Source organism: Capricornis sumatraensis, chromosome 9 (assembly GCF_032405125.1).
Source record: "Capricornis sumatraensis isolate serow.1 chromosome 9, serow.2, whole genome shotgun sequence".
NCBI lineage: Eukaryota > Metazoa > Chordata > Mammalia > Artiodactyla > Bovidae > Capricornis > Capricornis sumatraensis.
Window position 1 is genome coordinate 30,490,191 of NC_091077.1, and position 12,491 is coordinate 30,502,681.

A 12,491-nucleotide genomic window follows, 5' to 3' on the forward strand; every position below is an offset into this window, starting at 1 on the left:
GGAAGTGTATTTTGTACACTTTCGTACCCTTTGTAAGTTTTCTAATTTGTCGGGCACTTGTCTGACAGATTACATAGATGCTTTACAAATTCTAACACTATTATTTGACAGAACAGACTTCACAGGAACTTAAACCAGAATACACACATGTCTTTCGAAACGAAACTGAGGTCAGACAAAACAGTCTGTTTTGCTATCTTTTTATTTACCATGATATATTTCATTGTTTCATATGACATTCAGCGTGAAGTCGTCATACTCAAAGCTAAGCTTTCAGTTCCTCCATCCAGAAATTTTCAACTATCATTTCATCTTACCTTGTATATTCAGTTGTGATGATCACAACGAATCTCTGAGGATACACCTAAACTCATGCACACCTAAACTCCCTCAATTTAAAAAGCAAGTTTATAATAACAAATTGTAATGTACTTCTTATATTTAAAAAAAAAAAACCAAAATGCTTTACAAACTTTGAACAGATATATCTTGAGGCTATCCGTATACTTGCAAGGAAGGCAAATTAAAAAAAAAAAAAATCCTTCTGCAGTAAGAAAAACATTTCCAAAACTTTTGTGTTCCCTTAAAGCCAACACTACAAAGATATGCAGAAGTCTGTTGGTATTTTCACTGGGAGGCTCTCCTATTGAAGGTAAAAGATGATATAGACACAGCTGCCTTAATGGCCTTAATATGAATGTTTCAACATCAATCAGTTACGGCAATGCTTTGAAGCCAAGCAAGTGGTTTCTAGCATGGCACAAAACAAAACATGTATACACATAAAACTGCACATGTACCCTAAAAATGGATCATTATCTGAAATAAAAAGATAAAAAAGATAAATTAAATGAAAATAAATTTTAAAAATAAAAAAAAATCTGCCCCCTCTCCAACATCCTCCCTGCCTGCTTGGGTTCCAATACACTGCTGTATCCTGCAGAGCTAAGAGGGGACAGTTGGGTGCATATATTTTAGGGCAAGGAGTACTGAGTGGCTTAAGGTTCATCAGTGGCTAAATTAAGAAAATTAATTCAGGAGTCCTGCTTTGGAGTCTCCTATTCTACTTCCAAAATTTACTTTCTGCCTTTATATTAAAAATATTTTTAGATAGTTTGCATTTAATCAAATTTTCATAGGATGTGAAGGGGAGATAAAACACTGTCCTTTCTTACTGAATTAATTTGATTTTTGTCTTTTGCGCTCCCAGCTATCAAGACTGTCGAATAAACCCGTTTTGATTCATAAATAATAGTTCCATTATGTCTACTGTGCCACTCATCAAAGTACCTGAAATTTTAATTCACTTGTTCAGCTAAATTTCATCTTCAGTTCATGGCCATAAAATTCTTTATTGACAAACTTTCAAACCAACTTTGACTCCGAGGTATCTAGTCAACATTTTTCTTCTGTGTGGATATTAGTTTATTGAATAAGTGGCATCTGTTTTCCTCCACATCACTAGCAGAGTAGGTATTTCCTTTTGACAGCTTTGCAGGATTTATGGGTTTGCATGCTCTGAAGAAAAATAGTACTAAGCAAAAAATTCCAATTCATTACCTCTTAGTACTTAATTAAGTTCATACCCACGGCACACTGGAGGTGAACCCTGAAACGACTGTGACAGCGGCAGAGAGGGCAGCTATATTATCTTTGGAAGACAGAGAGGATTCTAATTATCCTGACCTCATTTTTCCACCTATGATATTCATAAGTTTGCACCTTCTATTTTGCCTCCCTTTAGACCCAGGCAGAGCTCTTTGGGAAGTGACAGAAGATTCCTTTCTGCAGCCCCCGTTCATGCAGCCCTTCTACACAATAAAGCCAAAGAAGCGCCTCACATGACTCTCAACTTTCCAGACCTCTGATTGCAGGATTTTCCCCCAGATGTGGCTGGAGGAGGCGACAGGAAGGCAAGCAGTGAGTCTCACAAGCACACACACCCTGTGAGCGACGAGAGGTGGGGTTACCTGTCAGGGTTCTGTGTGCACACGTGCATCTGTAGCAGGATCCGCTGCGTAAAAGTCTTAAAGCACTGCCCGCATTTCCAGAGGTGCCAGTCACTGAACTCCGAGTGGAGCTGGCTGGTGGAGGTGGGGCTCGCCAGGACGCGCTGGTTCTTCACGCTGATTTGATTAAATCCAGATTCCAGGGGCCCTGACTTATCCAGGAGGGAGAAGTTCCTGCCGCAGGGAGTCTGGGGGAAGACGACAGAGCGCTGCTGGGGAGCCTGGGAGAGTTTGCTGCTCTTGTTGAAGGGCTGCAGGACGTCCTGTCTGCACATGGCTTCCATGACCGTTGACGGGACATTTACTGGGAGAACAGCAAAAGTTTGAGATCAGTTTTATTTGCCCTTCAACTAAGCAAAGCACAGGCTTCTAAAAAATTCCTAGAAGTCATAATAACAAACAACGTCTAAAAGAATTCCTGTAAGTCTGTATTTTAAAAATTGGCTTTTCTGGTCTCAGAATAAATGTAAGAGCAGACAGTTTGATTTGAGGGGGAAAGCACAATTATCCAAAATGAACTCATTCAATGTCTATTTATTAAGCAGTGATTATCTGCTCAAGATTTTCATAGATGGTCTTTGCCCTCACATAGTTACTTATGACCTGAGATAAAAGACTCCATAATGAAGTTCCACACTGTAGCCCAGATGTGGGGAGCGTTGAGATGGGAGGCACAGCAGTAGACAGGGAGAGGAAGGAGGGCTCCCCAAGAACAGGGCTTTGAGCAGAGAAGGGAGATTCAGGCCCTCAGGATTTCAGGCCTTCCGCTTGGTCCTGTCAGCACAAAACAGGTTTTCAAGGAAAACTGGCTGAAGGATGAAGGCAGCCCTATGAAAGATGCCTGGAGACAGAAGTCTGGCACGCTGGTGGGATGGCGGGGAATCAGGGCGACAGAGCACAGCATGGGTTTTCGGCACGGTGGGAATAAAAGGGCGGCAGGGGGCAGACCTCAGTGGGTCTTTAACGTCCAAATAAATAAATAAACAAAAGACCTTGGGCCTAAGAAACAGGCACTGACTGTTTTTGAGCATAGGAACAGCAAGAAAAAAGAACGAATTAGTGTTCAGGGAGGGCCGGAGAGAGGCACAATACACAGACAGGCTGCAGTGGATAAAGTAAGAGTGGGAGGCAACAGAGTACGCAGTCATGGAGCTTGAAACTCGGGCTTTGGAATCACAAAGAGCTATGTCCAAATTCTAACTCTGCCTTTTATTAGCGTGGTCACCTAAGGCAAGTTATACAATCTCTCTGTGTCTCTGTTTCCTCATCTGCAAAATGAGGACAGTGGAAATAATAATCGTGACAGTAACAGCAGCATGGCTTAGTGATTCAGATGGCCAATATTTAAACTCCACCATCTACAGCTGTCCCTGGGTATCCAGAAGGGTTTGGTTCCAGAACCCTTGCAGATGCCCAAATCTGCTGATGCTCAAGTCCCTTATATAAAATGGCACAATATTTGCGTATAATTTACTCACACCCTGCTGGATACTTTAAGTCATCTCTAGCTTAGTTATAATACCTAAATACCATTTAAGTGCTATGTGAAGAGTTGCCAACATACAGCAAATTCAAGTTTTGCTTTTTGGCACTTTCTAGAATTTTTCTTCCAATATGTTTCATCTGTGGTTGGTTGAATCTGCAGATGGAACCCACGGATACAGAGGGCTGACTGTATTTCTTTTGACTGTGGGCAAGTACAGAACATCTAAATCCACAATTTAGTCCTTGGTAAAACGTAAAATGGTCATCAGAAGGACTGAGTGAGATAGTGCAAGAAGTCTTCACTGGGCTGATGCTGAAGCTGAAGCTCCAATACTTTGGGCCTCTGATGTGAAGGGCTGACTCACTGGAAAAGACCCTGATGCTGAGAAAGATTGAGGGTAGGAGGAAAAGGGGGCAACAGAGGATGAGATGGTTGGATGGCATCGTCGACTCAATGGACAGGAGTTTGAGCAAACTCCGGGAGATGGTGAAGGACACAGAAGCCTAGCATGCTGCAGTCCACGGGTCGCAAAGAGTCGGACATGACTGAGTGACTGAACAGCAACAACAAGGACGCTTTACCTCTGCGTGTTGTAATAACAACAGCTTATCTTGCAGGGCTCTGGACTGGCCCATGCAGTTGGCCTGGCCTGGCCTGTCTTAGGAAGGAGAAATATCAACTTAAAAAAGAGACTTACAGACCAAGGGAGAGTTTGTCTAGTTGACAGTTCTTTACCCTGAATGCATAATAGACTCACAGGGGAGATTTTTTTTGAAATGCCAGAATCTCTTGGTAGGGCCTGAGCATCTGCATTTTTTTTAAGTTCCCCCCAAGTACTTCTAATATATAGAGATGAGAACAACTGATCCAGTTCTACCTTCTCTTATAACCAAAAAAAGGAAAAAAAGGCTGAAGGTCTAATAATTTGCTCACGGTCTAATAATTTGCTCATGGTCTAATAACTGCCCATGGTCACACATTAGGTTAAGGACACAGCTAAGCTGGAAGCTGGAGAAGGCAATGGCAACCCACTCCAGTACTCTTGCCTGGCAAATCCCATGGACAGAGGAGCCTGGTAGGCTGCAGTCATGCGGTCACTAGGAGTCGGACACGACTGAGCGACTTCACTTTCACTTTTCACTTTCATGCATTGGAGAAAGAAATGGCAACCCACTCCAGTGTTCTTGCCTGGAGAATCCCAGGGACGGGGGAGCCTGGTGGGCTGCCATCTCTGGGGTCACACAGAGTCGGACATGACTGAAGCAACTTAGCAGCAGCAAGCTGGAAGCTTTAGCTCTCTGATTTCCGGGGTGATTGTTTTTTTCCTGACCACTCTCCAATTCTGTGTCTACTCAATAGCTGTGTTGCAAAAATAAAAAGGACATTTCACAGCTAGTACAGTTTTTTTTGTGTGTGTATATAAACCCATACATAAACATAAAAGTTATAAATGTACCTATAAACACATGCATATACATATTTATGTCTATATTTCATGTATAAAATTTCTGTTTAATTTCAACTTCTGGGGCAAAAGTGTATCACCAATATGAAATGTGTGCACACATTTTAGACTTTCAAAAAAACCTTTGATTGCACAGAGGCTGTGACTTCTAAACTACATACTGAAAGATAAAGAGAAATGTTTTATGTTTTGGCTCTTTCTTAAAAAACAAAACACCAGTACTGTCAAGAGATTAAGGTAAAACTCCTCTTACTTAGCCCATTTATAACTAATCCGGAAGAGATAAAGCAAAGGGAAACCCGCAAGTCTTCAGGCAACACAGAGCTCTGGTGGGCTGGGAAGGCCAGACTAGCAGGAAGGAAGGCAGGGTGGGGAGACTGTGGAATGAAGATGTCATCAACATGCAAGAGAGCAGGAAAGCCAGCCAGGAGCTCACTGCTGGAAAGAGGAATATGATGTCTCTGGGGGAAATCATACAAATGATACTCTGAGTATAGATGATAAAGGCTGACTTCTCACTTAAGCTCTTGGAAAGTAACTCAATAAACTCATTTTCAAAAATTGTTAGGGTCACATCACCTTTTCTATTAAAGAAAAGAATGTGTGGGCCAATAGATTTTTCTAAGTTTAATAACCAAAGTCAAAATAGTAATAAAAAAAAGTTTATATTAGCTTTTATGATGATTTGGGATAAACAGGGATCTAAATTAATGATAATAAGAGCATTGAGGTAATAGGAGTTGGGATGCTTATTCTCTGTCTTATTTTCTCCTACAGGATCCTCAAAACAAACACGGTTTCAAGATATATTAGCAATGCTTACACTCTATATTCTGCTTTTGGCATCACCTTTTCTTGTACTTGTGAATAAATTCAATTTTACCGAATGAAATGAGCATATAATTTAGAGAGAGAAAAAAGTAAAGCTAGGAATGGATAATTTTCACAAAACAACTGTATTAGCTCTCGAAGTTGTTCTGCAGAGTGCCTGCACATGCCCACAGACCCTAGAGGTCTAGATACCCTTAAAGGTCTAGTACTTTATGCAGGACTCAAAAGACACAGAAGATCATTCTTTCTGAATACCACTTTAATTGGTCCAATAAACAAAAGTATTAATGAAAAACAGGGAATTATAAGAGGACAAGAAATGAATCAGAAAAGACTATGCTATCCCAAGCCAAGACATTCTAGACAACTGCAAAATGCCCAGAGACAACTAAGGAAATTCCTCAAAAGGATAAAGGGATTTCTCCATGAAGACATGGTGAGCAAAGAAGCCTTTGTCTTCAGTCTGTAAGACAAAGATTGAAGGGGAGAGGGCAAACTCTGGAAGCTCTAAAGGATATACTCAAGAAAGAACGTGAACTCACCAAATCCTGCAAAATTAAAATTCTGAGAGAGAGCAATACAGGGTCTGTTTTACAAAGTCCTATTTTACACCCTCAGTCATTCATTCAGCCCACGAGTGCTTACAAAGCATTGGTGACAAGCCAGACACTGCAAGCGCTGCAGATATAGAGGACCAAGACAGGAATAGCCTGACTCTCAGACCATTTTAAACTCTCATGAGAGAGAGACACACACAAAAGTCTTCACAGGTAATTATTTACTTGGTTTCATCAAATTTAAAGTTCCATGAATTGCAAGCTGTACCATTAAGTCACTGTGTGTTATAAGACCAGGTTCAGAAAGGTTAAAATGCAAAAAAATAGGCAAATCTAAGAATTGACAATATACAGTCTCTACAAGTATAACTGCTGTGACAGAGAAGAAAAGGAGTCAGGAAAACATCTATCAGAGCTGGCTAAACTTGGGGTGGGAAAGATAGCTTCCTTGAGACAGTGACCTTGAATGTGAAGTAAGTTAGTACAACAGAGGACAGTGGGATCTGTAGCAAACCAAATAGGGCATGGCCAGTCTGATGATGCTTAAATTAGAATGTTACAAAACACTAAGTGAGCCATACAAAACATTTCTGAAGACTATATGTAGTCCATGCGCTATCACTTTAAAGAGCTGGGGATTGATTATAAGAGTAATGGCAATCCAAAAAAGGGGTTAAAGCTAGGGTGTAAGGTTCGGTTCGGTTCAGTTGCTCAGTCGTGTCCAACTCTTTGCGACCCCATGAATCGCAGCACGCCAGGCCTCCCTGTCCATCACTATCTCCCGGAGTTCACTCAGACTCATGTCCATCGAGTCAGTGATGCCATCCAGCCATCTCATCCTCGGTCATCCCCTTCTCCTCCTGCCCTCAATCTCTCCCAGCATCAGAGTCTTTTCCAATGAATCAACTCTTCGCATGAGGTGGCCAAAGTACTGGAGCTTCAGCTTTAGCATCAGTCCTTCCAAAGAAATCCCAGGGCTGATCTCCTTCAGAATGGACTGGTTGGATCTCCTTGCAGTCCAAGGGACTCTCAAGAGTCTTCTCCAACACCACAGTTCAAAAGCATCAATTCTTCGGTGCTCAACCTTCTTCACAGTCCAACTCTCACATCCATACATGACCACAGGAAAAACCATAGCCTTGACTAGACGGACCTTATTTGGCAAAGTAATGTCTCTGCTTTTGAATATACTATCTAGGTTGGTCATAACTTTTCTTCCAAGGAGTAAGCGTCTTTTAATTTCATGGCTGCAATCACCATCTGCAGTGATTTTGGAGCCCCCCAAAATAAAGTCTGACACTGTTTCTACTGTTTCCCCATCTATTTCCCATGAAGTGATGGGACTAGATGCCATGATCTTCGTTTTCTGAATATTGAGCTTTAAGCTAACTTTTTCACTCTCCTCTTTCACTTTCATCAAGAGGCTTTTTAGTTCCTCTTCACTTTCTGCCATAAGGGTGGTGTCATCTGCATATCTGAGGTTACTGATATTTCTCCCAGCAATCTTGATTCCAGCTTGTGTTTCTTCCAGTCCAGCATTTCTCATGATGTACTCTGCATAGAAGTTAAATAAGCAGGGTGACAATATACAGCCTTGATGGACTCCTTTTCTTATTTGGAACCAGTCTGTTGTTCCATGTCCAGTTCTAACTGTTGCTTCCTGACCTGCATACAGATTTCTCAAGAGGCAGGTCAGGTGGTCTGGTATGCCCATCTCTTTCAGAATTTTTCAGTTTATTGTGATCCACATAGTCAAAGGCTTTGGCATAGTCAATAAAGCAGAAATAGATGTTTTTCTGGAACTCTCTTGCTTTTTCCATGATCCAGCAGATGCTGGCAATTTGATCTCTGGTTCCTTTGCCTGTTCTAAAACCAGCTTGGACATCAGGGAGTTCACAGTTCATGTATTGCTGAAGTCTGGCTTGGAGAATTTTGAGCATTACTTTACTAGCATGTGAGATGAGTGCAATTGTGCGGTAGTCAGAGCATTCTTTGGCATTGTCTTTCTTTGGGATTGGAATGAATACTGACCTTTTCCAGTCCTGTGGCCATTGCTGAGTTTTCCAAACTTGCTGGCATATTGAGTGCAGCACTTTCACAGCATCATCTTTCAGGATTTGAAACAGCTCAACTGGAATTCCATCACCTCCACTAGCTTTGTTTGTAGTGATGCTTTCTAAGGCCCACTTGACTTCACATTCCAAGATGTCTGGCTCTAGATTAGTGATCACATCATCATGATTATCTGGGTCGTGAAGATCTTTTTTGTACAGTTCTTCCGTGTATTCTTGCCACCTCTTCTTAATATCTTCTGCTTCAGTTAGGTCCAGACCATTTCTGTCCTTTATTGAGCCCATCTTTGCATGAAATGTTCCCTTGGTATCTCTCATTTTCTTGAAGAGATCTCTAGTCTTTCCCATTCTGTTGTTTTCCTCTATTTCTTTGCATTGATTGCTGAAGAAGGCTTTCTTATCTCTTCTTGCTATTCTTTGGAACTCTGCATTCAGATGCTTATACCTTTCCTTTTCTCCTTTGCTTTTCGCCTCTCTTCTTTTCACAGCTATTTGTAAGGCCTCCCCAGACAGCCATTTTGCTAAGTGCAGGCGGCTGCGAGCCAGCTCACTAAGCGTGGCCGAGAGGAGCTACACCACCTCCGAGGTCAGGGGCAGCGGCCTAGAGTGCCAGGCTGCAATGGCACAGGAACAGCTGAGAGGAGCTACCCTGCGTCCGAGGTCAGTGGCGGCAGCCGAGAGGAGCTACCCTGTGTCCGAGGTCAGTGGCAGCAGCCGGGAGGAGACACCCCGCGTCCGAGGTCAGAGGCGGCCAGGAGAAGCCACCTCACGCCCAAGGCCAGGGGCGGTGACCTTGAGGAGCCACCCGGAGCCCGAGGCCATGGGCGGCAGCTGGGAGGAGTCACCCACTCCCGAGGCCAGGGCCGGTGGCCGGGAGGAGCAACCCGAGGAGTGGTGGCTGCGCAGGCACAGGAGGGCCTAGAGGAGCCATCCCACGTTGAAGGTCAGGAATGGCGGCGGTAAGGAGATACCCCTCGTCCAAGGTAAGGAACAGCGGCTGTGCTTTGCTGGAGCAGCCCTGAAGAGATACCCCACGCCAGGGTAAGAGAAACCCAAGTAAGATGGTAAGTGTTGCAAGAGGGCATCAGAGGGCAGACACACTGAAACCATACTCACAGAAAACTAGTCAATCTAATCACACTAGGACCACAGCCTTGTCTAACTCAATGAAACCAAGCCATGCCTGTGGGGCAATCCAAGACGGATGGGTCATGGTGGAGAGGTCTGACAGAGTGTGGTCCACTGGAGAAGGGAATGGCAAACCACTTCAGTATTCTTGCCTTGAGAATCCCATGAACAGTAGGAAAAGGCAAAATGATAGGATACTGAAAGAGGAACTCCCCAGGTCAGTAGGTGCCCAATATGCTACTGGAGATCAGTGGAGAAATAACTCCAGAAAGAATGAAGGGATGGAGCCAAAGCAAAAACAATACCCAGTTGTGGATGTGGCTGGTGATAGAAGCAATATTCGATGCTGTAAAGAGCAATATTGCATAGGAACCTGGAATGTCAGGTCCATGAATCAAGGCAAATTGGAAGTGGTCAAACAAGAGATGGCAAGGGTGAACGTTGACATTCTAGGAATCAGCGAACTAAAATGGACTGGAATGGGTGAATTTAACTCAGATGACCACTACATCTACTACTGCAGGCAGAAATTCCTCAGAAGAAATGGAGTAGCCATCATGGTCAACAAAGAATCCGAAATGCAGTACTTGGATGCAATCTCAAAAACGACAGAATGGTCTCTGTTCGTCCCCAAGGCAAACCATTCAATATCACAATTATCCAAGTCTATGCCCCAACCAGTAATGCTGAAGAAACTGAAGTTGAACGGTTTTATGAAGACCTACAAGATCTTTTAGAACTAACACCCAAAAAAGATGTCCTTTTCATTATAGGGGACTGGAATGCAAAAGTAGGAAGTCAAGAAACACCTGGAGTAACAGGCAAATTTGGTCTTGGAATGTGGAATGAAGCAGGGCAAAGACTAATAGAGTTTTGCCAAGAAAATGCACTGGTCATAGCAAACACCCTCTTCGAACAACACAAGAGAAGACTCTACACATAGACATCACCAGATGGTCAACACCGAAATCAGACTGATTATATTCTTTGCAGCCAAAGATGGAGAAACTTTATACAGTCAACAAAAACAAGACCGGGAGCTGACTGTGGCTCAGATCATGAACTCTTTATTGCCAAATTCAGACTTAAATTGAAGAAAGCAGGGAAAACTGCTAGACCATTCCGGTATGACCTAAATCAAATCCCTTATGATTATACAGTGGAAGTGAGAAATAGATTTAAGGGTCTAGATCTGATAGATAGAGTGCCTGATGAACTATGGAATGAGGTTCGTGACATTGTACAGGAGACAGGGATCAAGACCATCCCCACGGAAAAGGGTGTAAGGTGATTGGACTTATACTTTAAATGCATCATCACCCTATATCATTAAATGAAAAAGTGAGATGCAGTACAAAAAATCTAATAGTAGTAGTGTTAGCTGCTCAGTCATGGCCAACTCTATGCGACCCTATAGTCTCTAGCCCTCCAGGGTCCTCTGTCCATGGAATTCCCAGGCAAGAATACTGGAGTGGGTTTCCATTCCCTTCTCCAGGGGATCTTCCCGACCCAGGAGTTATACCCAGGTCTCCTGCACTGCAGGCAGATTCTTTTCCATCTGAGCTACCAGGAACAGAGAGGCAGAGGAAAAGAGGGAGAATGTGTACAAATGAGAGAATGGGCAAAAAAATACATCTGAAAGGACACCTTAGAATATGCAACTCACTCCCTTTGGAAGAAGAATTATATGTCCATATTATTTTCCGAATTCTGATCAACGGAATCAAAAGTTAGTTAAAAACTAACTTTTAACCAAATAAGTGATTAAATTGAAACAATAAAATCAACGAGACTTCACTTTGGCTGCTGTGATACTAAAAAGGAAAATGCAGAGGTCCAGGCCAAAGCTGACTGTGAGGCTGATCGGGAGGTGGCAGCAGAAATGGAAAGAAAAGCATTTAAGAATAAACAATCAACAGGGATTTATGAATGACTAGACAGATGGGCTGAGAAAGAACAAGGTGTCAAGGTTTCTAGAAAGAACAGCTGTGTGAATGGAAGTGAGAGGTACTGAATTGGGAGAGAGACAGCTTGGGGGACAGAGTAGGATGGTTTCAGTTCAATGTGTTGAGTTTGAGACATCTGTGAGACAGGCAAGTGCAGCTGAGAATTCAACAGGTGGACAGGAGCCCGGGTCTCTGGTGAGAGGAGTGAGCTGGCAATATAAATCTGGTAGCCCCTGTCTGAATTCACGTCCCCTGGGAAACAGTCTGAAATGGAGATCTGCTGTTTTGTGTACAAGGGGTTTACTGCAGAACGAGGAGAGAGGATGGTGTCCAGAGCAATTAAAAGCACTTAACTAAGCACTTAATTAACCTTTCGAGTCATCTGGCTTTGGAATAAGGGGCTACTGCTGCTGCTAAGCCGCTTCAGTCGTGTCTGACTCTATGCGACCCCATAGACGGCAGCCCACCAGGCTCCCCAATCCCTGGGATTCTCCAGGCAAGAACACTGGAGTGGGTTGCCATTTCCTTCTCCAATGCATGAAAGTGAAAAGTGAAAGTGAAGTCGCTCAGTCTTGTCCGACTCTTAGGGACCTCATGGACTGTAGCCTACCAGGCTCCTCCGTCCACGGGATTCTCCAGGCAAAAGTACTGGAGCGGGGTGCCATTGCTTTCTCTGTGGAATAAGGGGAGTAGTCCTACAGTGTGGCAGTAGTCCCACACTGACCAGTCCCTGGACACATGCTACATGGGGAGGAAACATGACCAAGGGTAAGATCCCTGGTAGCTCAGACGGTAAAGCATCTGCCTACAATGCGGGAGACCTGGGTTCAATCCCTGGGTCAGGAAGATCCCCTGGAGAAGGAAATGGCAACCCACTCCAGTATTCTTGCCTGGAAAATCCCATAGACTGAGGAGCCTGGTAGGCTACAGTCCATGGGGTGGCAAAGAGTCGGACACAACTGAGCGACTTCACTTCACTTCACTTCAAAGTGGCTCT

The 12,491-nt window shown here is 43.4% G+C and overlaps 1 protein-coding gene across 1 annotated transcript in view; it reads right to left on the reverse strand.

Moving 5' to 3' along the window:
* The window catches only part of PRDM6 (PR/SET domain 6), a 110,241-nt gene that overhangs the window by 14,200 nt on the left and 83,550 nt on the right, over positions 1–12,491 (reverse strand). Inside the window, exon 5 of the mRNA XM_068981417.1 lies at positions 1,971–2,313. Coding sequence (XP_068837518.1) covers positions 1,971–2,313 — 343 coding nt within the window. The remainder of the gene's footprint in view (positions 1–1,970; positions 2,314–12,491) is intronic.